This window comes from Protomyctophum bolini (genome assembly GCF_963924005.1).
Source record: "Protomyctophum bolini genome assembly, chromosome: 19".
NCBI lineage: Eukaryota > Metazoa > Chordata > Actinopteri > Myctophiformes > Myctophidae > Protomyctophum > Protomyctophum bolini.
In genome coordinates, this window is record NC_137880.1 from 24,734,127 (window position 1) to 24,761,929 (window position 27,803).

At 41.3% G+C, this 27,803-nt stretch overlaps 1 protein-coding gene across 2 annotated transcripts; it reads left to right on the forward strand.

The window, feature by feature from the left end:
* The first annotated feature begins 2,472 nt into the window (after window positions 1–2,472).
* On the forward strand, window positions 2,473–27,475 carry gpcpd1 (glycerophosphocholine phosphodiesterase 1). Of its 2 annotated transcripts, none has more exons than XM_080791255.1 (21): window positions 2,473–2,576; window positions 3,195–3,326; window positions 3,845–3,929; window positions 4,336–4,426; window positions 5,450–5,534; window positions 8,482–8,557; window positions 9,598–9,639; window positions 9,934–10,057; window positions 12,066–12,309; window positions 12,865–13,027; window positions 13,668–13,797; window positions 13,934–13,988; window positions 14,813–14,905; window positions 15,580–15,657; window positions 15,970–16,009; window positions 16,804–16,862; window positions 17,077–17,142; window positions 17,876–18,012; window positions 18,827–18,962; window positions 19,340–19,500; window positions 24,495–27,475. In XM_080791255.1, the coding sequence occupies exons 3-21, from the start codon at window positions 3,881–3,883 to the stop codon at window positions 24,691–24,693; spliced, it is 2,028 nt and encodes a 675-aa protein (XP_080647381.1). In that variant the 5' UTR covers window positions 2,473–2,576; window positions 3,195–3,326; window positions 3,845–3,880; the 3' UTR covers window positions 24,694–27,475. The 2 variants fall into 2 exon arrangements, with proteins under 2 accessions (XP_080647381.1, XP_080647382.1); XM_080791256.1 differs by lacking the exon at window positions 2,473–2,576 and adding an exon at window positions 22,550–22,602 and having other exon boundaries at window positions 2,991–3,326; window positions 24,495–24,635.
* Window positions 27,476–27,803: the final 328 nt, after the last annotated feature.

The window sequence follows — 27,803 nt, forward strand, 5'->3', positions numbered from 1 at the left end:
TAGGGCTGGGCAATTATTACGTTTTTAAAATGTTTAAATATATATTTTTTAAATGTCCTATATCAGAGAATCAACACAAAAAACAGATAGATTTCAGTTAATTCAATCAATAGTCTGATTGAGCACTTACGCCTGTATTTGTTGTACACTGGTGGCATACAAAAATAGTGGAAATAGCAGATATTATTCGCGACCGTATGGTCGCAGATTACTATGAAAACTTGCAAAACCTGTCCGTCCGTCCGTCAGTCAGGTCACGCCTCCATATATGGTAGTCAGTCCATTACGCCTCGTGACATCACGCACCTCCATATATGGTTGTCAGTCCAATACGCCTCGAGTCGTGACATCACACACCTCCATATATGGTAGTCAGTCCATTACGCCTCGTGACATCACACACCTCCATATATGGTTGTCAGTCCATTACGCCTCGTGACATCACACACCTCCATATATGGTTGTCAGTCCATTACGCCTTGTGACATCACACACCTCCATATATTATACTGTATGGTTGTCAGTCCATTACGCCTCGTGACATCACGCCTCGTGACACATCACACCACCATATATTGCCGCCAGTCCATCACGCCTCGTGATACGCTCCATATATGGCCGTCTCCATATATGAAGAATGGCATCCTCTGTGCTCCTGTTTTCCCGAAAGGCAAACTGGAACTGGTGGACGGTGGGGGACACAAATGTGCCATTTGTCCCCCAGTAGAGTTACGAAGTGTATTGTTCATTAGGGAAGGTTCATAAGATAAAGGCAAAGATGAACGGTGCCCAGAGGAGTACTTAATGTTCTGTAGCTTCAGTCTCAACAAACAGCCCACAGAGCAGAGGCGTTCTCTCTGATCCAAGGTCTATATAGGCTACTATTGAACTTCTTGTGTTATATGCAATTTATTTGGTCATAAATGCGGTGGTTTTGCATTAGAATCATAGCAGCGTTCCAGAGAGTGTGATTGTGTGACATTGTGAATAATATGGAAAAGAAAATGTTGTGACAGTATATTATTTTCTTGTGTATATTATCTTGATATTGATTTGATTTGTTTATTAAGTTTATATTATGGCCATTTAAAAAATAAACAATATAAAAATTGTAAGAAAATAATTCGGAATACCTGTAAACAAAAAAATGCATATTCAAAAAGGAGTGAGCACTCCTCCGGCATCAATAATAGCCTAAATATCAACAACAAGCTAGTCAATTTCTATCAATAATAATTACTTGTATATTTGTGATATTTGTATATATTACATTCCTACACATACACTACTGCACATATGATACAAGTAATAACTTGTAGTAGTAGTAGTAGACAGTAACCCAGGTAGTCTCTTTTCCATACACCACTTTCTTCCACAATTACAAATGTGCACTTTTTAATATGAACACTGGAGGGAGCTATAGGCTAAAATGTGGTTGATGTAACCCAGCAACCTATACACCAGCCGCACGCACGAGCGTAACACACACGCTAGTCACACACACACTGACACACACACACACACACACACACACGCGCGCGCACAGTGTTTACGTCGTCTTTCTTTGACCCCTATATCTCCATCTCCTACGGCTACTACACACATTCTGGGTGTTTACCAATACACAAAGGCCATTACCCTGCCCAGTGCCTACTATCATTACAAAACCCAGAGGGCCTCTGATGAAAAATGAAATACGACAAAGTATAAATTAAACCCAGCCCAGATGAAGGCATCAGCTAAATTGCCTCACAACAATGTGGTCAAACGAACAAGCCCACGTGAGAGGATTATTGTTAGTTGTTAGTCAATAGACAGTGACAGTCTGCTGAAGAAAATTAATCTCACTTTGTAGTTTTTTGACTGATCATGTCATCATTAAATCAAGCTTTAGTCAAGCTTTAGTTTAGTGTCTGGGCTAGGGGACACTGGAGAGGTCATTTGAGCCTGGCCCAAAGGCACATGACGTGGCGGCTCTTTCTGCTTTCACTGATGAGACAGAACATAATCTGCTGACACGTGGCAGAACCATGGGACCAACACATGTTACACTGAAATGGACTTATGTAACATCATAACTGTAAAACAAAACGCACATTTGTAGGTCACTGGGACATTCTTAAAAAGTGTTCTTTTTTATGAATTCTCTATTTTGAATTTAAATCTATAAATTCTGTAGGTTTTCTTGTTTAACCACTTGATGTTTATTTCCCTTAAATAAATAAACAAACAAACAAACAAACAAACACACAAACATATGTATTATATTGAAGAATACAACATCCCCTACCATCCATTTCTCATTCTCACGACTTTTTCAACAGCAATGAATTAAAAGTGCACAAGATCCAATGGTCAGGACTCAGGAGATGATGAATTCCTAGTATTGTAATAAACGGCTATTTTCGTTCTAAATTCTGGGAGAACCAACCACCATCATGACGTCCGATGTCAACAACACACTCCCTCCCACGCTCCTCCCACTGTGGGGGTTCACTTCAAGCAAGCCTGCGAATGTCAAAACAAAATATGAATATTTCTTCAGCTCAATCAGCCGACACCGAAGGACCATTGAGGTAACGTTTATCTGTCCACTTTCTGTTTATCACTTATATCATTTATATGTTGTATTATCATTCCGCAGACATGTACATAATTTCTCTCTGAAGACTGCAGCAGTTCGCCAGCTAAACACAAGGTGTTAGACTGAAATGGGTGGCCTATTGAATTATGTTACTCCAGTGTTATTTTTCATACTTATTTCTCAAAACACCAAATAAATGTTATTGCATTAGCAATTTAGCACCAATCTGATAAGATGGTGTTCCCGGGGCGTTTATTGTTACTGCTGTCGTGCCGCCGCACTGGAACCAAGTCCAACTATAATGTCAACAGTCATCGCATGTAACAGCGATACCCTCCCCCCTGAAGTAACAGTAATATAGAGGTCAACGCTTTCGGTGTAACGTTAGCACGCCTTTATCCGATCCGGCACAGGGCGGTATGAACCACACGTCGAACTACAGCATAATAACGGCCATCGCATCGTCGAGGGCCGTCGTCGCTACTCTGTTGTCGGGGAGAATTATTTCGGAGGGTCCGCATCGGCTAGACGTTGATGTTAAAACGTGACGTTATTATTATCGTCGTAATAACAACTTCAGTAATGAAAATGACTCTTTAACTAACCGCAGGACAACAATGGCTGGTGGTGTTGTTGGGGGAGCGACCAGTGAGCGTTGTTTCCACTCCGACTGTTGTTGCCTGCCAGCAGGATCATAAAGACTGAGCCAGCAGAGCCTCAGCCACCTCCGAAAGATACAGAGGTAAATAAATGTTCATCTCAACTCGAGAAATATAAAGCTATACATGTGTAATATCTATCACGTTTTATATGTAATCTAAACGTGAAAAAATAATGTCTACACCATCCGCCAATGCTTTAGCAAGCCTATTCCAAATAAATGTAGGCCTAAAAAGGATATTAGTTAATTGTGACAGACAAAAACGTTATCTTGGACTTGATTACATATTGCCTATAATCATGTAAATGTCATGCCTGATTATGTTGTAAATCAATGGCAAACACTTTTGTGAGTTTATAGTATTCTACTGTATTATTACCACACAGACAGATATAAAGTTTGGTGTTTTTGCGCATCATCACCATTTGGTCCTAGTAAAAGCAGTTCTAACGTAAATGAACATTTAAACAAAGTTGTTGACAATAACCTTTTGCCACACACAACTATACAGCTGCTGCATGTTGATGCAATTCCAAGTCATTATTGCAATAGGGTATTGAGTTCATGAGAGTTGACATTGGAATGCTTTCCTCCCACAGCTGGTTTGAACCATAAATTTGCCTGAAAACATCATTATGGAAACCTGTCAAGTGACTCTAGTTGTGAGAGGAGACACTTCACCAGGTATGAACATTTTAAACCGTTTACTTTGCCGCAAGCAACTTTACTTTTATCTAGACGGGACAATGCATATTAATGGCCATTACATAAATGCAATGTAAATACACCAGATTTAGCAAAAATGCAAATTTTCATCCGCAGTCCCCACATAAAAAACATAAAACAAAACAAGCAAACAGTATACCTTTCATTAGGAAACAAAGCATTTAAAAACATACATACACAAGGAAAGTACAAAGGTGTAAAGTGCATCTATATAATTTCTTGGGAAATGCAACTTTGTGCGTCCAAGGGACATTTTCATGCTGCTTTTGAAATTGCATTGTAGTAATGCAAGTAATATGATTTACTTTTGAGCAGTTTATTGTTACAACTAAGGTAACAAGTAAAATGGTGTGGACTTTTGTAGGTGAGGTGATAGCTGTGGTGGGTAGCTCTGAAGCCCTTGGTAGCTGGTGCCATGCGAGAGCTGTGCCTTTGCAGCCTGTTGGTGATACAGGGTAAGTGAAACATACAACAAACACCCCGAGTGGCAAGGACGGAGTTCTCCGTTCAATTAATTAGTAACGCCCAGCGCTCAGGACGGAGATTGATAAAAAGGACAGAGATTATTGATATCAAAACCGATCGCATCGTTCCACAGGCTGTTGCGCAACATTCGATGTTATTTCCCGGTGGGACGTCATCGAAAATGTTCCCCCCCATTTTAGCCGACGAGACCGGAAATCTTAAAACGTGAATAACTCTTGATCTAAATCATTCCGTCCAATTCTAAGCAAAGATTATGTGTTAGACGGCCCATCGCGGTCCCGTCGCTAGTCGTGTTAGAATTAATCATACCTCCCATTGTTGTTGTTCGCCTCAGGAGTGTTTTGGCTACATCAAGCTACATCCGGGATAGCACCTCGTCCGTCGCTAAATGTGCTCCGCTGCTATAAATCGCTGGGCGCTCTGATTTAATGGATTAAATAACGCCGGGCGATTAGAGTGTTTAAGTGAACCTCTCGGATACAATTACCAATTTTGAGATACTAGTACTACCATGTTTACCATTGAGTTGTGCTTGAAATGTACTGTAATTCTGAAAACTGTTAATACATATTTCAATCAATCAATCAATCAATCAATACTTTTTTACTCAAAGGACTGCATGCCAGTGTTATTACTGCACATAAAGTATGTGTGTCAACATTGGCCACATAGTTGCCAGCGTTGACCATAGCTTATTTTTTGAGATTCTTTCTTATCTCGGTTTATGGCTTGAAGTCAAAATTTGTCTGGTTACGAAAGTGTTTGTCAAAGAAAGAAAGAAATCTGTTGTAACACACAAAACAGTTATCTTGAATATAAATGTCATGCCTCCGATATGAGTTTTAAATTCTTTCCCCAAACTAAAAACTATTTTTAGTAATCTGTGTGTGTTCTGTACTGTTGGTATTTGTTCAGAATGAAATCCATACAGGACAAGATCAGTGACCCATTCTGGCTCTCATTTACAAAATGTTGGTTGTTTCCTCTAACAGCGCCACGTGGAGTAAAACTATCACTGTTCCCAGGGGAGCCGGGTCAAATTACCGTTATTTCAAAGGTTTCTTCCTGGCATCAAAGGTGAGCAAAATGTGTAGTGTCACACAACCTAGCTCACACAACCCCTCCCCCCAAGTTAATATCATTATCTAATGGTATTTTATGGAGCTGTTGAAGTCACTCCCTCATTTGTACTGTACTTTGTGTGTCGATTGTGATTGTTCCTTTTCAGCTCATTAGCAACAAGAGGATGAGCAGGTGTTACTCTACTGTTGGTTTTGTACACTGTTGTTATGGTTATTTTATTGCCATGGAAGATTTGCATATTATACTGTATTAAAGAAAAGTTTTAGGTCGTTTTTAGGTCGCTTTGCTCTCCTATTAGGGCTGGGCGATATGTACAAAATCAAATATCACAACATTTTGACCAAATATCTTCTATTGATATTGGGGGGAAAACTATTGGTGCTTTCACAAAATACTTACACAATGAGCTTTTTTGATAAATCATCATCAATAATGCCAATATAATAACTAAGTGGGCAATAAAGGCAAATAATTGAACAGCTAGAACATACAGTAAGTTCATAAAATTACCGTACATTACTACTGTAATAAATCCTTTAAAAACAGGAAACGACTTTGCCATATGATATTACCGTGATATTACAATATCCAAAATCCCAGACGACATCTATTCTCGTATCGGGAGGATATTGATATTATAATAAGTTGCCCAGCCCTAGTTCACATGGTCTTTGCGTCGCGTTCCCCACATTTGTGTTTGTCCTTCCTGGAAGTGAACCTATGTCATTCTATAGAATGCATTACCCATTTACCCTGGGCTGGCTGCCAGCTGGCCTGCTCAATCATAGCACGTGAGCTTCTCCCATGTGTACCAGAGAGAAGGCTACAGCAAGAATACTCACTTGCATAACCAATATGCCAGGGGTAGAATGTCTTCTTGGGGAAATAAAGAGCGTGGGGTAGAGAGATACGACGTAAAAGCGAGAGTGATAAGAGGAAACTTGGCAGGCAGACCGGTAACAGCTACCGTTTTCCTCGAATGTTGTTGTTACCTCGAGGACATGGTGACATTGCTTACGTCTGGTTCTTGGTTCGTTTTCTCTCATCCATGGGTGGAGCTGACAGATAAGGAAGCAGTACTTTTTGCTTCCATGCACATGTTTGAACCAGTTTCTTTTTTTCTCCCTTTTCTGAGAATAACCACTTTAAGCCTAAAGTCTAAAGCCTGTACTGTTCCCATATCATCGCACGGGCCTACTTTTAAAAGCTGAACGGACGCTAGCTAAAGCTTAATCCATACTCTGTCGGTGCTGAAAATGTGCTGAAAATATCCGATCTACAAGATGTGAAGTTGTAGATTGGCTACTTTCCTCATGCGACACGTCAAAATATAAATCAGGCATTTGTGCTTTTGGGGATTTTTTTCTTCTTTTTTTGGGGGGTGTAAGGGCTTAGTAGCAATGATAAAGGCCAAAGTGCCAAACCCATTATTCATTCACTCAAAAGATACTCAGTGGTTCACAGTCATATAGTCCAGGCCCTGAGGTTGTTGAACCACAGACCTACGGTATATGTTGGATGAAAAATTTATAAAGTTTGTTAATCAATGTGTTCACAGTCACACCTTGTATAAAGGGCAACATAGAATGTAATTGAAGCTATGATTCCAATTTTATCTGTGATTGTCACTAACAAATTCGCTTTCCAGGTTTCAACCTGTGGTTATAAGCCTAGCTGAGGTGGGGGATTGTTGCCAATACCACTTGTTCATTCTTAATTCATTTCTCACCCTGACTCCAGATACAATGAATACATCTATCGCAATATATATATTCACCAATGAATATGATATGTACAGTTTACCAACAATGAGTATAATGGTGGATATTTTCACTGTCTATTAACAGTCTATGAACCCTGAGTATATGAATGAATATACTTGTACAGTCTATCAACAATTAATACAGATGGGTGACAAATTAAAGGAAAAACCAACAAAGTGTGGGCGACCACAAACCCGCCAGATCAGCTTCATTGTACCGTGGCACAGTTTCTTAACTGGAAGGATAGACACCAGTCAGACACCATCATCAAAACACCAAATTTGGGAATGTATTGAACACCTCGATCAATTGGGTTGAGATCTGGTGACTGTGAAGGCCATAGCTATAGCATATGATTCAGATCATTTTCATAATCATTTGTAAAATCATTCACTCAGTCATCATGTCCCTGATGGGAATCATCAGGATATTAAATGTTTAATCATAAGATAAGGGTGATCACTCAGAATGACTTTGTCATTCCACGCAAATTGCCCCCCCCCCCCCCCCGTCATGACCCCAGCATATCGAGCCCTCACCATTGGGCTCAAGCGTTCATGCCTGTGTAGCTTGTACACAACACAGGCACTCACCCACCTGTGGAGATTGGAGAATAAGGTGACGGATGACCGATCTGTCCATATGACTTTTCTTTACACATCTCTGTAGACCAGTGCCTATGGGGTTTGCACCACTGATGAACATACACATTTATGTTTGTCTCTTTGTAACAGGCTTTGTGTACTGCAACCCAACTGTAACATCCCTCTCCGTCGACAAACTGTTCCTGCTGACACAATCTGACTGATCACATCCTGCATTGACTGATGTCTTTCTCCCGTAGATCGAAATGCAGATGTAACTTTAGTCGCTGTTACTATGGAAATACTAGCCAGTTGCGCAGTCTTTGTGACTGAAGCTCCTGCCATCTGCTACAATAATAAACCCTCTTTCAGTCACTTAGATCCGTTCCTCTTAACATCTTGATCAGAATTTGTATACATAATATGCCACAGATGGGCTGTGTATCATGCAGTACACGTGTGGATGGAAGCATCTCCATTTGTTATGTTTCTCCACTCATTTAATCAGGTTTTTCCTTTAATTTGTCACATGTCTATAATGAATGAATACATGTATAATGAATATATATGAATATATAAATATTGGAATTGCAGAGTACTGGTGGTCCCTGTCAAGTGATAGTCAATAAGTGGGAGACCCATCAGCAACCGCGCACTCTGCGCCCCACAGGTACAGCACACGAAAAAGACAATGATATTGTTGGGTTTGATAACGTTGCAGATACCGCCTTCCCTTGTAGAGCACTCATTCTCTCTCAGCAGCTGTGCATCGATGTTGCTCATAAACCACTGATTCAGGGTCAGATTTTGCTCACCGCGCCCCCCCCTGATGGCAAAGTTTATTTTTGGGGAATAGGCACATCTGAGCTTACATCAGTTCTTTTACTTCTTTAAAGTGCTTGATATATACTTCATTGAGCATGGTGTCGCACACCGAACATAACTGATCTACAAGCTCACAACGCGTTTTGAGCTTGTAGATCGGCTATGCAGCTCAGCATAAATCCGGCTTAAGGGCAACTTCTTTGTTTAGGGCGTACTCTACATTGTACATCCTACTGCCGCGTTTCATGGAAATGGAAGCTTTGGCGAGGTGTGCTTTTGCTCGGGGTGGTGGGGTTGGCTTTGTTGTTAAAGCTGGAACAATCTAGAGTCATAGAGGAAACACTATTGTAAATACAGGCGGATTCCTCTGGTGAACACTATTGTGTTTAGGACTCCCTCTGACAAAGGTTTTTTAGAAACACAGCTTGATAGGAAAAAATCTCATGCTGTGTGTACTGTGTAGACATGTCCCCTACCCTGTGTGTTGTCCCCTCTCACCCTGGACCCTGTCACCCCATCCCCTTTTTTCTTTAGTTTTTACCCCCTTCTAGCAAATTCTTGTGTCTTACGACTTGTATTATAGTTGTCATCTGCCAGCAGATGCTTTTCTTTTCTTTGAGAATTCAAACCTGTTGCAATTAGTAGACTCGTTAATGAGCTCTATGGAAAGGAGCTTGCTTTTGAGTCTGAATAGTGTTATTAACCACTCCTTAAGTAACTTCACCAGAGTGTTGTAGTAGGTTGATCGTTCAGAATTCAATGAGTGAAGCTTAAAGAAATGCCATCAACCACTAAAACTGATGGCAACTAATTCAGACCCACAAGTTTTAGTGGTTGTTTAAGTGTCTACTAAAAGTATTCTAATATATTTTTTCCTCCTTGCAGATGCACTCTTGTATGTTGATGATGGCCAGTTTGGTGTTCACAGTAAGTTGAAGAATACACTAATTTATAGTATGAGTCATTGAACAAACACTGGCTTGACTAATGCTCCATAAGTTATCAATTCTAAGCAGCACATTACGTGCTCTAGGTCTAGGAGCTTGAATATCATACCAATGACCTTTTTAAGCTTGACCATGAGGTTTCATGGTCGATGTTCTAGCCTGTCCTTTCTTATTCTCGTCAGTGTGGCCAGATAGATGGGTAGAGCTCATGGGAGCTATTTGGTGTTTTAGTTCTCACCAAGCCTTCCCTCCCTGTACTCCGCCCTCCCTGCAGATGGTGTAGAGTGTATAGACTCTGGGTGGCTGACATGCCAGACAGAGATTCGTCTACGGCTGCACAATTCCAAGAAGTCTCCAGTATCCATCACCAAGAAGAAATTCAAGAAGTCTCGATTCAGGTAAGCTGGGGATGGAATTCAACACCACCACTCTCTGAAGGTCCCCGCTGAAAAGGGACATGAGACTGTTGTAATGGAGCATAACTGCAGTTCCTTTTGACTTAAATGCTCCCGGACAACTTCGGTAATGAACAGCCTAAATGGTGTTGCACTCCATGAGAAAAAAATAGTAAGAAAAAAACAAATCACTCCCGTGTGAAGGGAGGGGCGCTCTTATCATCATACAAAATCTCCTTCTGGTCAATCACAATTTGCGTCCTCACTTTTGTCTTCAATGTTTGTGTATACACACTTTTGTCTTCAATGTTTGTGTATACACACTTTTGTCTTCAATGTTTGTGTATACACACTTTTGTCTTCAATGTTTGTGTTTACACAATGTTTGTGTTTACACGAACACTCAAAGCTATAGACAAAAATAAAACTGTTACTGTAGTCTGAAAATAGTATACTAATTACTGAATTCAGTAGGTCTATTGTCCAATTGAGAAAACGGCGGAGACCAAAGGTTGTGGAATATCAGTCCCACGGTTATGCTTTTCAAAGGTCAGTTTCTCTAGTGGAAGAAGTTGAAATATCTGATCTTGAAACATCTTACAATTTACAATTTAGGCCATATTGTGAGGTCCCTTTTCGTTCAGTTCCGTTCCCTAACATCTGAAACAAGTACTGGTGCCTTAGTTTACTCATACGTTAATCTAGATCAGGGGTTTTCAACTGATTGTGAACCAGGGACCACCACCCTGACTAAGAATCAAGCTAGGGTCCACTGTTGTGTTGGGAGGGTATATGGGCTAAGCTTAGTGCTTTCATAACACTTGCTAATGCTATGCATTTCTTAACCCAGGGTATATGGGCTAAGCTTAGTGCTTTCATAACACTTGCTAATGCTATGCATTTCTTAACAGATGTTCCACGGACTACTAGTGGTCCATGGCATAATAGGCCTGCAGGTGGTCCATGGGAAGTGTTTTAAAATGTAAATAAAATGTCTTTGTTAGATGTATTAAAATATTTTTAAATAATACAGTATTTCAAAAGTCCATCAAATGTAAGAAAATATTTGAATCGATAGCTAATAAAAAGATTTAAATTAAACATCAAATGTAAGACAATATTTGAATTGATAGCTAATTAAAAAAAATGAAATCATGACTGTTAAGGGCTTGATTTCATTCATTGCACGATACTAGCAACAAATTGTATCAAGCCACAGTAATAGAGTGGACTTCTAGTCTGCAAGTCATGTTCAGGGCTGACTAATGGTGTAGTCACCAATCTAATAAATAAGAGTAATTTAGTCCCGCACCATCCCGCAATTTTCTCGTTTAGTCCCGCTAAACCAGCAATATTTGCATTGAGATCACAAAAATAAGACATTCACCCAACCAGCTGCTGAGATTGAGCAGGCGTGCACAAGAGTTGCACACAGTCACAGATAGATGGGAAGCGACTGGTCATATATTATAGGTAGGCCTATTATGCTATATATTATATTATATTTATATTGTGTCACGGACAGAGAGAGAGAGGTGCTGCACGCAGCTGCGCAAGCCTGTGCCTGTGTGTGGAGTGCGCTCAAACATGTCTTTGCTCCGTGTTGCCAGAATCTGTGAGTGAAACAAGCGACTAGGTCTATGATAACAAATCCAAAAGAAGCAACTAGTTTCACTACTTGAGCAAATCATGAAAGCAAGCCAAAATAAGCAACTACACTTCAGAAATAAGCTCAAACTATAATGCAACGGGCAACTATGAATATTAAGCTATGTTACAGGAAAACTAGCCCAAAGTCGCTTATAATTAACAGAACTGGCATCAGTGAAAACCAGTGCTGGTGGCTGCTTTCTGCAATTTGCATCGGGGAAAATAATGTTTTGTCGGCAGACTTTTTTGTGCTGATAAAAAAATGCCAGTCTGTTGCAATCTGACAGTTTTAGCAATCTTTGACTAGTCTTCTTGGTGTGGAGTGACCTTAAAGTTGTTTTTATTTGCTTTTCCTTCCCAGGATTAGGCTACAGTGGGAGGGCTTCGAGGAGGAAGGGGAAGATGATGAAGAGGAGCTGATCCACCCTCCGTCCTGGCACAAAATGTCCACCACTCTACAGACCAGCATGATCAGTAAGGATGGCTACAAGTCGCGGCACTTCCAGCCTGAGTGCGGATATGCCCTAGAGCCTTTCCAGTGGATGGAGTACAGCATTCACACCATGAACCCAGACAACCTGGAGCTCACTTTCGAGTTCTTTGAGGTAATGACTTTATCTGATTTACAAGTGTCCGTAATTAACCTACAACCTGAATCAATAGAACTGGGTTGAAGTCAGGGATCATTGAAATGGTTAAAAATGATTTTGTGGGCAAGCTGGTAGCTTGCCCCCAAAAACATAACAATGCCCCCGGTTCAATTCCAGCTGGAGATCTATGTTGTATCTCTCTCTTAACCCATTTTAAGCGTGAACCCCTTTTGGTGTTAGCATTATGTTATGCTTTAGCTATTTTAAAATAGCAGATCTACAAGCTCATAGCGCGCCACCGAGTGGCGCACTACGAGCTTGTAGGTCTGCTATTTTTGAAAGATCGAGGAACGACTGACATAGAAACATAGCTTTTTCAGAAAACTGTCAGGATGTAGAAGACATTTTTAGAATCTGATCTCAGGTCAGAATGGGTTAAATTGTCTACAGTTTCCAGTCTAATGCTGAAGAGCCCCAAATACATGCATCCTAGACCAATTATAAGACTTCATCTAATTTATCTGGGCAGATGTATGTTCAACATTGCGCTAATCTGATGTCTGTCTTCAGGAGGACATGGGTGAACATGTCGTCCAGGGGGACACCCACCCAGGTCATGTGGGTATAGCCATTCTCCTCTCCTCCACCTTCCTAGAGAGTGGCAAGGACATTGGAGTAGCCACGCTTCCCATCATGGGCCGAAATTCCAGACAGACCATCGGGAAAGTCAGAGGTGACGTTTTGCAGGACAGTTCAGATGCATTGATCACTAACGATCAATGTACAGTAGGACAGTTCAGGTGTATTGATCACTAACTATCAATGTTGGACAGTTTAGAGACATGATTTAATACTGACCAGTGATCACCACTAACAATTGGTGAGGTACAGTTCAGACACATTGACTGCTATTATCTGGCTGCAGGTGAAAAAAAAGTGACCCACCCAGCTTGTATTAAAAGGATGCCTTTGTATGAAGCAATCAATCGAATAACATTAGCGGATTTGAGTGTTATCAACCCATATCAACCATTAAGGTTACTTATCAAGCTCATTTAAAGGAGCCAGTAGGCTCTACTGGAGCAGAGACGTTGTTGTTGTTGTTGTCAGCCATTGTCCGACTATTACTAACCCTAAATCTAACCCTAAAGCTAACCTCTGTCTTAACCGTCTACATAAGTACCCTAACCTCTAACTTAATGTTTTCGCTTCGGCGGCAGCAATTTCACTTCCATGAGTCTTAATCACATCCATAAACTCCAGTAGAGCCTACTTGCTCCATTGCATGTTCTTGATGAGTAACCTACTGGTGATTATGGGTTGATAGCATTCAAAGCGGGGGATAACGTGCTCACTTCTTGTTTTCCTTCCAGTGGACTATCTGGTGATAAGGCCCATCCAGCGCCTTCAGTGTGACATGAGTGCCTCCTTCACTAAATACTGGAAAAAGAGGAGTGCCCTGGATGTTGGCCACAGAGGAGCTGGCAGCACACACGCAGCCAAGTAAAGCATGAACACACAAAGGCACACACACACACACACACACACACACACACACACACACACCGTGCTTATTACCTGATATACAGTATGTTGTTATATTCATGTACGTGTATTGTTCGATTTCTGTTTTTTACAGGCACCACAAAGTCAGGGAGAACACCATATCCTCATTCCAAAGCGCTGCCAACCATGTAAGTTAACCGCTTGTGGATGATTTTGTCGCGCAGTGAAAATAGCCGATCTATGCACATAGCAAGCTTGTAAATCGGCTTGTGTGAAGTGAGGGGCACTCACTGTGGCTGCCACATGACGTCACAGGGGGCATGAATAAGACAAATATTAAAAGTCCATAGACTTGGCTGCCACATGTTGGCAATGTGAAAGCCAGACGTTGGAGGGGCTAGCCGCCCTTAACAAATTAACTGCTCGTGACGGAACGTTCCGCCAATTAGAATCCAACTGGCAACCGCTATTGGTGGAACGTTACGTCACATAAGCTTTATTATGGATATCAAAACGGATCGCTGATTATTATTATTATTTTCAAAGCGTGCGATGTTTGGAGGTCCTTTCTCATTATCCGGTGATCTCGATTGGAACATTGGCATTTTCTAGAGCAAGTATAAGATGGGCGCCCAGCGTGCAACACACTAATACGAAGTAGATCCGGGTCGGCAGTTGGCTCTTGTGTCCACCAGTTAAAAGAGAAAAAGTAATAATTTAAGGATATTTGCCTAAAATAGGGACACCAGGTTGAATGTGGTCTTGGATGCTTTGCCTTATCAATCGTACCAAATCGCCCAAGTGGGTACGGTCACACAGCCAGGTCTCGAACAAAGACAATATGTCTGTCTGAAACATACCATGCTCGGAACACAATATGTGGCTTGTGAAGAATGGGTCCAAGTTTTACTTTAATCTGTGCCCACATGGTCATCAATCAATCAATCAATCAACCCACCCCGTGCCATTCCTTTGTTTCTGTGGTTGTGATGTTGTATTTGTGTTCCTGCAGGGTGCTGCCTATGTGGAGTTTGACGTTCACCTCTCCAAGGATTCCGTCCCCATCGTTTACCATGATCTGACCTGCTGTATCTCCACCAGAAAGGTAACATTCATGGACTTTGTTCAGAGTACTGCAAATCTGAAATCTGATCTTTTTTTGTACGCACCATAAAGAAGGGACGTAATGGTTAGTTCAACGTTACGTCATCCTTAACAGATAGACTGTGCACACTGTTATTTTCAAGCGATCAGATTACATTTGTGCAATCGGATGTCGTAGACCTGTCTACATTGGTTGCCGTGTTAACAGCATAAACATTGGCAGGGGTAATGTCACACCAGAAATCAGATTTGGGCTGCCTCTAGGAACATAGCCTCAGAAATGGGCCTGGGAACAGTCTCCCCTAAGAAGATTAATTGAATGTCAAGGCATCGAGAGGTTTATCGATGACACCACCCTTGACTCTGCACCAGTACACACAATTTAATTTATCCAGAACCATGTACATCCCAGCTCTCCATCTGCCAGGCTCTAAGATAAACATTAAAATGGAGTTTGGCTGGTTGAAGACCAAGCGAGCTGAGGCATTTTGGATCAATTGGAGAGGCTTACATGGCTCAAGGAGGGAGTTACAATAGTCAAGTTTTGACATGACTGATGTCTGGATAAAGAGCTAGAAATATTTCCCATGAAACCACAAGATAGTATTACTTGTTTTACTTGTGTTGTGTAACTTGTGGCAAACCCCAGCGTTATTGTTTCCATTTATGTGACAGAAAAACTCCAAGACTTCTCTGGAGCTGATTGAGGTGCCAGTGAGAGACCTGACCTTTGACCAGCTGCAACTTTTGAAGGTGATTGAATGAATAATTGTATTGTGATAACACGTTTTCTACTTAACATACATTAAGGAGAAATATATTCTCTACCCAATCTAGTCTAGATCCTCTATCTAGTACTTCACTGGTAGAAATGTTGTTTTATGCATTTGAGACCTGGGTTCGAATTCCAGGCAGGGCACACCTTTCGGCTTAAGAAAATAAATGTATACAAAACATTAGCTCCAAGGTATTGATTGATGATTTACCTTTCGGCTTAAGAAAATAAATGTGTACAAAACATTAGCTCTACGGTATTGATTGATGATTTGTTGATTTGTTTTCCAGCTGGTCCATGCCACTGCCATCAAAGTGAACGATCCCAAAGGTACACAACTGTTAATTAGATTAGATTCTCATTTCTGATTTATACATAATTGTATGACTGTGGCACTTTTCTGATCGCCACCGTCATACAACGGAGTATGAATTAAGCATTGTAATAAGCCATTGCACCGCTGTTGCAGCAGGGTCTTTGATTTACCTCTGGGCTTGATGCATATGCTTTCGAGCCGTGTAGGAGCCGTGTAGGATCAAAAGAATGGCTCGAATCCAGGCCTTTTGTTCTGATGAAAGATGGCAATCTTCAGCCATTGCTTACATCACAATAAAGCAGCATGGAATTCATCACGTGTGTTGACTTAAAGCAGGGGTGCCCAAAAGGTAGATCGTGATCTACCAGTAGATCACAAAGGCTGTGCAGGTAGATCACATGACATGCCCCTAAAGAATATTACATTTATTTAAATGTATTTAAATTTGAATTAAGTTGACTTGATTGATTGACTGACAGCTCAAACCCATAATGCAATACTTTGTTTTCAAGAGTGTTGCTGCGCACAGATGTCGGTAGGCCTATATTACAAATGAAATGCAAAAAAAACTCGACCTATTCCATTTCTCCCCTTTCCCATTCCAAGTGCTTTTGTCTTAAATATAATGCCAGCGCCGCGCTATTCCAAAGCCATTTTCAGCAATTGTATTGTATTGTAATAATTGTATTATAATGTTTTCAGTGAGTAGATCTTGTTGAGCTGTTCATTTTGAAAGTAGCTCTCATGTATAAAAAAGAGCGGGCACCCCTGACTTAAAGTCTCTGGGAACCAACTGTTTGTCCTTCAGATTTGATGGATGACGAAGAAGAAGTTGATGAACATCAGCCCTTCCCCTCGCTCTCTCAGGTAAATAACTGCTTCATGGCGACAGGTGGCTGCACGCTACTTAAGTAAATTAGTTATGCATCACGCTTTGCTTTTGCTCTCACAACGACCATTAAATGATCTGAGAGACGTGTACATTCATAATGTAATAATTCCTCAGCTGGTCATTGAGGCTGCAGACTGGTTCTATTCCCGGTAATAAACACCGTATTATTATTACATTTCTGTTCTCTAGATCTTCGAAGCTGTTCCTGAGCATGTTGGCTTCAACATTGAACTCAAGTGGATCTGCCAACTGAAGGTCAGTTCTTGAGAGTCAATTCAATGACGATTAGTGTGTTTTACCACTATTTCACTATTGTAGAATGGATTTAAATGTGTTGCGATCAAGTATTTGATAGTCCCAGTACTGCATTATCTAGAAACTGTTGTAGATTAAATAATCTTCCAAAGATAAAGGAATGACAAAGTTCTTCAGGGTGGAGTATTGAGAATTTATTAAGAAGATTGAGCAGAGTAACAACATACAGAGAGTGAGGAACAGGCCTCCTTGCCTGTTCCACCAGCCCCTCCGGGCGCAAGCCCCCCCAACCCCATTCTCAGACAGTCTTGTCTTAACAGAGATGCAAATACTAACTGTCCATATACGGATCTGCGCTAAACATAAGGGCGACACATAAATAAGTATACCTTTGCTGACAGCGTGGAGGAGTCAAGTCAGCTGTTAGATTGACAGCTGCATGAATTAGACTGAGCACATTGGTGAGCAAAGAGACTTAATGGAAGGAAGATAAATACACAATAATGCATATATCTGGCACTGTAGTTAGCATTCTAAAATTCCCATTACAAAACCCACTATATACTATATAATATATATTATTTTTACTTGTGTCCTTTCATTTTTATTTCAAAATGTAATTAGAGGATGAACTCCTCCAGATGCATCATCTCGTTTTCAAGGGGTCCTCAAATTTAAGCTATGCTTACTCTGCATTGTCCTTACTAGGTGTTACCTTTTTGTTTATTGACAGGATGAGTCGTGGGACGGCAATCTGTCATCCTACTTCAACATGAACAGTTTCCTGGATGTCATCTTGTCATGCGTCCTGCAGAAAGCGGGCAAGAGACGCATTGTTTTCTCTTGCTTCGACCCGGACATCTGCACCATGTAAGATGATATGATGATATGATGATGATGATATCTGTACCATGTAAGATGATATGATGATATGAATGTGATATCTGCACCATGTAAGATGATATGATGATATGAATTTGATATCTGCACCATGTAAGATGATATGATGATATGAATGTGATATCTGCACCATGTAAGATGATATGATAATGATATCTGCACCATGTAAGATGATATGATATGATGATGATATCTGCACCATGTAAGATTATATGATGATATGATGATATCTGCCACAAAGGGTCTGCAGAGTCAGCAAAACCTTACAAAACCTCACGCTACGATGCGTAGGTACAATGCGTGTCACGATATGAGGATTTGTATACGATATATCGTTACATGCCTAGAACAGAGCATGTTCATGCTCAGTTCAGTTTACACGGATGTTCTTTTTCACGGTGCTGCTGCTCACTGTGATCATCACTTCCCAGAAGGAAGGTTTTGCTGACTCTGCAGACCCTTTGTGGGAGAGAAAAACCTGTAGTGCACTTTAGGGTTTAGTATTTGGTGACCACCTTAGGTGTTAACAACTCTCCAGTCCCCAGCACACAGCTGAGATACACCTTCCTGTTGGTTACCGGTTGGCATGGCTTCTCCAAATCTAAGAACCAATGAACATCTAAGATGTTTTGTTGTTGTCCTTTGTACGTTCATTCAGTCATTTGACTGTGTGCCCAGCCTTGGGTCAACTCTGTTATGATAATTAATTTAGTCATTTGACTGTGTGCCCAGCCTTGGGTCAACTCTGTTATGATAATTGAGGTCCTGTCCTCTTCTCCCTTAGGGTGCGTCAGAAGCAGAACAAATACCCCATCCTCTTCCTGACCCAGGGTATCACAGACCTCTATCCCGAGATGATGGACATCCGCTGCCAAACTACCCAGATCGCCATGAGCTTTGCACAGAGCGAGGACATCTTGGTAAGCGGTACTGGTGCTAACGGAGCAATTTGTCTCTCTTTTTGACAGTCCGTGTGCAATTTTACACCCATTGGCAGCATACTGAAATCTGCTGCCTGACAAGCGAATACCACCAGTTTAGAATTCCAACCCGTTTGTATTGATTCTATGGGGGTGACAGAGAGTTCACAGATAAAGCAAACGGACTCCTGACCTGCAGTTTATCCATGACGTATCGAAGCACAATCAATCAGGATATAGATTGGATGGGTGCTGCCCATCTGTCCTTATTGATCATTCCGCTGCTCTGCTCCTCTCCCATCCGCCCAAATTGCTGCTACTCATCCATCATGCTGTATTATTTATGATTCATTCTTCTTCTTTTCCTGTCCCTCCAGGGCATCAGCGCACACTCCGATGAGCTTTTGCAGAACCTGAGCTACATCCGCGAGGCCCAGTCCAAAGGACTGGTGGTGTTCAGCTGGGGGGAGCACAACAACGACCACGACACCAGGACCATGCTGAGAGAGCAGGGGATTGACGGGCTGATCTATGACAGGTGGGTCAAAGCAGGTCAAGCAGAAACGAGTACATTTTGTACAAGGCCTGTAAGACCTTAAGTCGTCGGATTAGACGGATTTCTAACGGAGACATGAGCACAGTGTTATTAGTGCCTTAGTTATGGTGCCTTATTATGGATTTTATTATGTAAGTAGCCTTGCCGATCCATGAGGCCCATAGGGGCAGGAGCCTATCTCCTGTTTCTGTAGAGCCACGAGACCCATAGGGGCATGAGCCTATCTCCTGTTTCTGTAGCCATGAGGCCCATAGGGCAGGAACCTATCTCCTGTTTCTGTAGCCATGAGGCCTATAGGGCAGGAGCCTATCTCCTGTTTCTGTAGCCATGAGGGCCATAGGGCAGGAGCCTATCTCCTGTTTCTGTAGCCATGAGGGCCATAGGGCAGGAGCCTATCTCCTGTTTCTGTAGCGTGAGGCAGCTTGATGTACAAGTACATCAAGGACAGGGACTTACCCCCAATCCAACCCTTGATGCTAAACAAGGAGGCACTGGGTCCCATTTTTCAGAGTCTTTGGTATGACCCGGCCGGGGATTGAACCCCGACTTCCCAGTCTCTGGGCAGACACTCTAACCACAAGGCCACTGAGCTGGTCGCCTTATTATGTAACCTTATATTATTAGGTGCCCTTTACAGCTGAGGTTTGGAGGTCAGATGAATGCTATTTGTTAGATTGTGTTAGAGTTATAGACAGTCAAAGGTGAAGCATTGTGCTTAACTGCTGTTTTAACAGTAACCGAATATCGTTTGTTGGAACAAAGCCATTTGTGCATTCTCCCTTTTGGTTGTATGTAAAGCCGCACCTGTTAGGACAACAAAAAGCAGTAACCTAAGTAACACAGTGTGCTGTTAGGACTGTCTGCCTGCCAAAAAAGACATTCCATATCTTGCCAACACCATTGCCAGTGTCAGGTCAGCTAGATGTATAGATAGATAGCAAGGTGTGATAATGCACTAGTTTGAAGGCGGTATGTTAATGTTTATTTGCAGTACACATTACGTGGTCAGACGTTTGACACAGGGCTGTGGCATACAGAAATGTTCGTTCCAATGTTCAATGTGCCAAGAACAATTGAATTGTTAATCTTAATTATTCAAATTACAATTAATCGTCAATTACAATTTCATGATCGTGACAGCGCTAGCAGTATTTTAATGTTTATTGGCGGCACACATTATGTGTTCAGGCTGTTTAGTCATGCGAAGCTCAGCATAACACCACACCTGGGATGTCAGCTCGCCATGGTTGAACTGTTGCATGGTGCTCTATGGTGAAGTGTGTAAACAGGCTGTGAGGATACCAGTTCAGTTGTTTTCTGTAGAGGTTAGTGATGTGATTAAAATGGCTACTTTATTTATCCAATAAATATTATATGAGGGAAACATACAACCTATAGAAGTTGATGTCGTCGTCCCCTACTCTACTTACAATTTAAGCATTTTGACATATTTCTTACTTGGAAACTTGTCGGCCATTGTTTGTATAATATGCTACTTCGGCGGTTACAGAAGACCCTGTTTATTTTGGTTGCCTAGCAGCATACCCAGAATGTCCTTGACCTAGTTATGCCTTAAATGCCATGCCACAAGCACTGCGCACATCATGGGCTGTATTTTGCGTGTCTTAAGTACCAGGTCTTATTCCCTAACTTGAGTAAACTAAAGACCTGGAGGCGTGATCAATGCTCTTTGGCCACTCAGAATAGCCAAATGGCATTGATCACACCTCCAGGTCTTTAGTTTACTCAAGTTAGGGAATAAGACCTGGTACTTAAGACACGCAAAATACAGCCCAATGTGTGCAATCTGTAGAGGTGTTTTACAAAATATAGGAATCTTGCTTGACTGGAAATTTTGTTAGTTCATCTCAGGTTTGTTCTACCTCACACTAAGTTCAAACTTAGCCTAGTTATGCCTTAAATGCCATAAATGTCTTAAATGTCTCAAGCTACCACTGTGCCAAGCCGCAAGCACTGCGCACATCATGTGTGCAATCTGTAGAGGTGTTTTACAAAATATAGGAATCTTGCTTGACTGGAAATTTTGTTAGTTCATCTCAGGTTTGTTCTACCTCACACTAAATTCAAACTTAGCCTAGTTATGCCTTAAATGCCTTAAATGTTTTTTGTGCATTACTAAAAGCCATTTTAAGCTATAACTAGGCTAAGTTTGAACTGGTGGTGCAACTGGCTTCAGTTCACCACCCTCAAACTAGAGCCCTTGTAGTCTATTATGCTGCGTTCACACGGGCAGATGCAAAGATACAGTCTACCATTCATTTTCTTACAAATACGCTGTGTAGCTTTGTATCTTTGTATCTTTTCCATCTGTCAGTGTGAACGCAACATAATGATGTGGCCTCCCTGTACAATGATGTGGCCTCCATATCCGACCTTGAAACAACAATAGCCAGAGTTACTGTGTGTGCAGTTTGTGAATGAAGCCACACAAGCCACCGTGAAGCCGCGCTACACAGGCTGACATGTGGACTGGTGTCATGGCAGTATACAGTTAACACCTCATTTAGCTAAAATAGAGGTCTCCATAAATACTTCTCTCTATACCAACAATGGTGTTTCACAGCGACAACACTGTTCTTGTCAGGGAGGGTAGATAATGAAACTGTAATGTTACATAACTCTGAACTGACAGGCGTTTGGCATGGGCCACCGCAGTTGGTCCATAGCTGGGTTATTCATTACCTAATGTCCGAGCATGTCACTGGACGATGGGTAAAGTTCTATAGCTAGCTCAGCAAAACGGATGCTTCCTCAAAGGAGCCGTTTGTCTGCTCTCTGACCGTGTGACCGGAGCTGTTCATTCAGCCACCTCAGCTCTCTCTCTTCCCCATACCATGAGACGGTGTTTATGTGTGAGCTGCGACCTACATTTTTCTACCCCTCTCACAGAAAATTGGCCATGGGGATTAGGGAGTCAGGCCACCGATTGTCCGTTTGACCTACATTCTACGTCTCAGATGAGGTTGTTGCACCGTCCTCACGCTGTTATAACTGTGCCTCTTTCTTTCAGAATTTGTGAGTGCGTGGTGCCACTGCCATATTTTGACTCAACTCCAGATGCCTGTAATGTCTCTCTGGTTCCTGGTTGTGTCTTTATTGATTTGCTTACTCACCACCGCCTTACGGTTGATTTTGTTGTTTTTCTGTGTTTTGTTTGGTTGTTTGTTTTTGCTTTTGATGCCTTCTGCAAAACCACTGCCTGAAAGCACCACAGCTCAGCGCTTAACATTCAGCTGGAACAGAGAAGTGTTCCTTGACAATGATGCACAATGGTTGACTTCTCGCTGGTCTCAAACTTTGACTCTGCTGTCAAGACGGCTTGCTTCCCTGTTGGTTCTTTGATGAGATTCTCACAGTGGTTGGATGTCAAACAGCGATTTGATTGGTCAACTGCCCTGTCTATCATTTTGGACACTCTTAAGACGATACATGTCCCCTCCCCTCCTGCTGGTTGATGCCATCATGCCTATGACTGATGTGTTAAGCTCTTTATCCCTGCTTGTTATGCATGCGATGATGACTGCTTGCAGAAGTACAGAGTGAATGGCTTGAGTAGAACAGGAAACAGGTCAGACTAGACCTGCTTTTTAAAAGGTCGCCTGTTGACCTCAGGGTTGAAGCACTTTCCCTGAAGGCTAGCAGTAGCACCTCTTTTGTTTTAGTGAGGAAACTGGATAGTGTGACACCGTGGTTTAACCAACGAGGTGACACTTAACCACGACGTGTAATCTTTTAACTGCTTAATTTAAGTGGGTGGATGGTCTCGAATAACCCCCCGTATCTTATAGAAAGCTGCATTTTGGCCTCATATTTCTAGCTATTTGTCTGCATCTCGGAACAGGATGCCAACATGCCACGTACCTGTTCTACTTGTTCTTTATCTTTTTTCTCTTTTTTGTTTGTTTGGGGAGGATCTGATTGGTCTCATCTCCCATTTGAATTTATTTTAGTGTAATGTGAAAGCTAGTTGCAGCTATTGGACATACTGCAGTTGTTAAAGGGACACTATCATAATTTTCTGCATTATCTCTATTTGTTCTTCGTTCTTATAGTGATAATGTTCCATTAGCAATCATAACACGGAGCAGTCTTCTGGTTGTTTCTGGTTGAGCTGGAAGGTTTACTCCATTATTGTAGCAAGAGTAAAAATCCATGAATATGAAAACTACAGAAACTAATAATTCCAGGCTTTTAACTGCTTTAGCCTTGGTGGCTGACCTGTGACATTGACTTTGTTCATTGTGTTTATGGTAAAATGACGATTTTCATGTAAGAAAATATAAATCACTTTAGTGTAATGCGGTCATAGACTGTAGTGTATGGGCATGCAAATGCATCAGGAGAAATGTAGGAAGACTAAGAACTACTGAAATAGACAGACAACAAAGGCATTTTCAAAATGCGTTGTATATACACAGTACATAAATACTGTGGTTTCTATTAAATATAAGCTTCAATCATTACATGAAATGCACATCAGACGTGTGATAGTGTCTCTTTAATAAACCTTGGGTGCATGAAGGAATGTGGTTTGTGCCCTTTTCAACTGTAGCCTCTGTGATCGTTTGGAGTAGTGTTCATGTTTGAGCAGCCTAATGATAATGTAGATTATCTATTTGTATTGGGGATCTTATCCGAGTGATAAGATTCTTAATCGGTTGGAACAAAACCAATTTAACCAGTTGGATGACATAACATTTTTCTGCCTACTCATTCATTATCGGATGTTGTACTGCTGCATCTTGCATCGATACTGAATTATGGTTATTGTCATTTTTCTAGCCTAAACTTCATTTTGTCAGCTTAGTTGTGTTTGCTTATTTTTGTACTGTACCAAAGGCGATATCCCTGCAATAGGAGGGATCAGTTAACGTTCTATGCTTTGACACAGTCGGAAAGGGAGAATGATTGAAAGCCATGACAAAAGTTTGACTCTGTCTCTCCTGTTATTCAAGGATTTGTGAAGACCTGGGAGAGCAGCCCAACATCTTCAAAGTAGAGGAGCAGCACTCTCTACGGGAGGTGATAACAGAGGAGACCATGAAGCTTTGCACCTGCTCCTGCTACACCATCCCCTGCTCCTCCACCCCCTGCCCTACCTCCAAGGCTCGCGCGGGCAGCGCAGAGTCCGATTCCGGCCTCAGCTCCTCTTAAATCTTCTGCTCACTGCCATCACCTTTTCACGCTCACTTTTTTTTTCCAGTTGACAATGCATTATTTTGTGTATTTTTATTATTTTATGCGCATAGCAGTAGATGGTAGACTGGATGTTGGCGTTGAATAGAGTTGCTCCGATGCCGATGCCAGAAATGATGCGGCATAAAATGCCGGATCAGGAGTACGCAAGTCTATGCACCGGTCAGACGTCACGTCATTTAACGGGATGATAGCTTATTATACTACACAGGCAAACAACACATGTGGTGCTAGCAGAGAGTGTAATGTCACAGGCATTCCTTCTCTGTATGTATTATTGCATGTTGTACAAAGGGTTCATGTTGTACAAATGTACCTGAGCCAAGCCATACAGTACAACCATGATTTGTAATTCAAATCACGACCATGCAGGGTTACACACACACACATACACACACACACACTGACATCAGAACGGCTAGCGGTATTGGAACATCTCTAGCAACGCCCACATAATTGCAGGGTCCCTGGGATATGATTCCAGCAGCGTAGCTGTGTTGCATGTTGTTCCCTATGTACCATCAGCATTCTGTTTCTCTACAGTTTAAACACGGGCAACCTACTGGTGCCCGTTCATTCAGCCAAACTTCTGATTTACATAATTTTCTCGTGGCATCTGCGAAATGTATTATGCAGGGAAGTGAAATGGCTTGAGACAAGCTTTCGAATGCAATCAGTCTCATCCGTCTACGATGAATAGTTTAGTTCAGAAGTTCCGTATAGCAATGTGTTATTCACCACCAAATTGAAACATTATGAAAAATATTGAGTCATAGAAAGTTCCATGGCCTCCTGTTGTGATTTGAGGATGCGAGTAGTGTAGTGACATTTGCATGTACGTACTGTACACTGTACAGTACACACGGACAGTGTCGTTACAATTTTGCAATCACTGCACAGCTCAACTAACCAAGCGCAAGAACTGCCTGGAAAAATAATCTGTAGAGCTACACTTTTTCAGTTAATTACTCAACTACTGCCTCACGTCCATGCTGGAGGCCAGGGCACTGAGGTTCAGGTGAAAAGATAAGCAATTCAGGACGAATATGTGTGTGTACAGGGGACAGAGTGGCATTCCGACGCACGCCATTCCGACTACGTGGCTTAGGCGGTTAGGGATTGGGTTAGTAATGCAGCGAGTCAGAATGGCGATGCATCAGAACAGCGGGCTTCGGAATGCCAGTGTGTAACTGTGTGTACAGTACATGGGTTAAGGCTGGAGCTAGTAAATATTTCGACTTTTTCCTATTCTACCGTGCATGGCCAAAGAGCAAGGACTCTTAACTTGAGCCGGCGTTCACTCCACTCCCCCAAATTGGGGAAAGTTTGTAATTTTTATAGATGTATTTTGACCATTCATAATGTATCGTCTCTCAAATATCAATTTTATTTTTGTATATTTTGAACCGTGACTTACTTGTGTTTTCTGTATAAGCCGGTATTGTCCACTGCAGCAAAACGTATCTACAGCTTCAGTTCTCACAAGTAGTCTGTTACAAGTAATTTAATTACCAAGTCAACATCGTGGCAGCCACATGAATATTTGTGCCATTTGTTTTATTTATTTTTCATGTGTCAGTTTGACCAACAGAGGGCCTGTTTCAGGAATCAGGATCACACATCATATTATCATACATACAAAAAAATCTACTCAAGGAATTCATAATAAAGATAATCATTTAGCCATTTTATTTTATGTTAATGTTAATTGACCCTTGATGTCATGATGTCTAATGCTGCAATATTATTTTTGCTTTCTGTTTCCATCAGGATTGTAATTTCCTTCCTGCATATAACCAATACTTTTAAGAGTAATATTTATTGTATTCGAATAGCATCGGCTAATGGCAAAACAAATTGACTAAAGTCACTAAACCGTTCATGACAATATCCTGCTTAATAGCATGGATTTAAGGGACTTGATCATATGATTCCCAGTACAATGACACATCGTATTTTGCCATTAATGAAAGCTCACCTTTCAGTGGCTTGATATACAGCACTTCTAAGGCACCTGACCTACAATCTGAGGCAGGGATTCTGTCTCACCGCTTGACTTGACTCAAATGGACTGTTCAAAACAGCCTATAAATGCATGCTCATGCACCACACTGGGAATGTATAATTAGGTCATTCAGATGATTGAATGTGTCCTACATTGAGAAACTCACTCAATCCTTTATAATAATTGTTATCGTGTACATTTATCTGACGGGTGGGTGCGAGTGGGTGAAGAATGTTTTCTCTGCAACAGGGTTGGTAAATGGGGTACCTCACAGCCTTAAATGAGGAACTATATGTACTCTTTCCATTTATTTCTCTTGCTGCTGCTGCTTTATTCTTCAACAATACCTCGATCAATTTATTTCACCAGACCAAAAGTTTTCTTTTCTCTGAAACAAACCCTTTGCTCGCTTTGCACTTTCAGAATCACCACACCCATCATTTGACTTCCATTTGCTGTACGTCAAAATCATATTTTGGTCAAATATACATCTGGGAATATGCACATATACATGATATATATATTACAATGGTGCATCTGTAGATCATACAAAGACATCTGTAGATGTATGTATACTGCCTGTGTTCCACTTGAGAGCTGTAAAAACATTTGTATGCATGCTTCTCAGATATGGATGAATAGCGAGAATGTATAAAACCAGTGTATCAGTAATATTACTGTTCTGAACACAAGAAATTAAATAAACGAAAATAAACACCTTTACAAAAAAATAAATGGGTTTCTTTTTTTGTAGATTTGTAGATTATTTTGATGAATGTTTCCCCTAAAATAGGGATGCTAGATTTTGTGTGGTTATTAACTACAGTACTATCTATTGTGATCCCCAACCTGTAAGCTGTGAGGTTATTGCAAGTGGGCTCTCAAATAATCGATAACATTAATATAAAAAGTTTGTGGTATTTTATTTAAAACCTTATAACCTACCATAATACGTTAATTCCATTGATCCAAGTCGGAAGTCGGAACCAAATAAATTATTAAAATAAACAATGCTCTGGAAATGCAGCGCACCCATCTAGGGACCACTGGGGCGCCAATGCTT

Excerpts from the sequence above, each read along its gene's own strand:
- gpcpd1 (XM_080791255.1), top strand. The coding sequence starts at position 3,881 with ATGGAAACCTGTCAAGTGACTCTAGTTGTGAGAGGAGACACTTCACCA. Across the intron at positions 12,310-12,864 it reads TCACTTTCGAGTTCTTTGAG|GAGGACATGGGTGAACATGT; the intron begins GTAATGACTTTA and ends GTCTGTCTTCAG. Across the intron at positions 15,658-15,969 it reads ACCAGCTGCAACTTTTGAAG|CTGGTCCATGCCACTGCCAT; the intron begins GTGATTGAATGA and ends TTTGTTTTCCAG.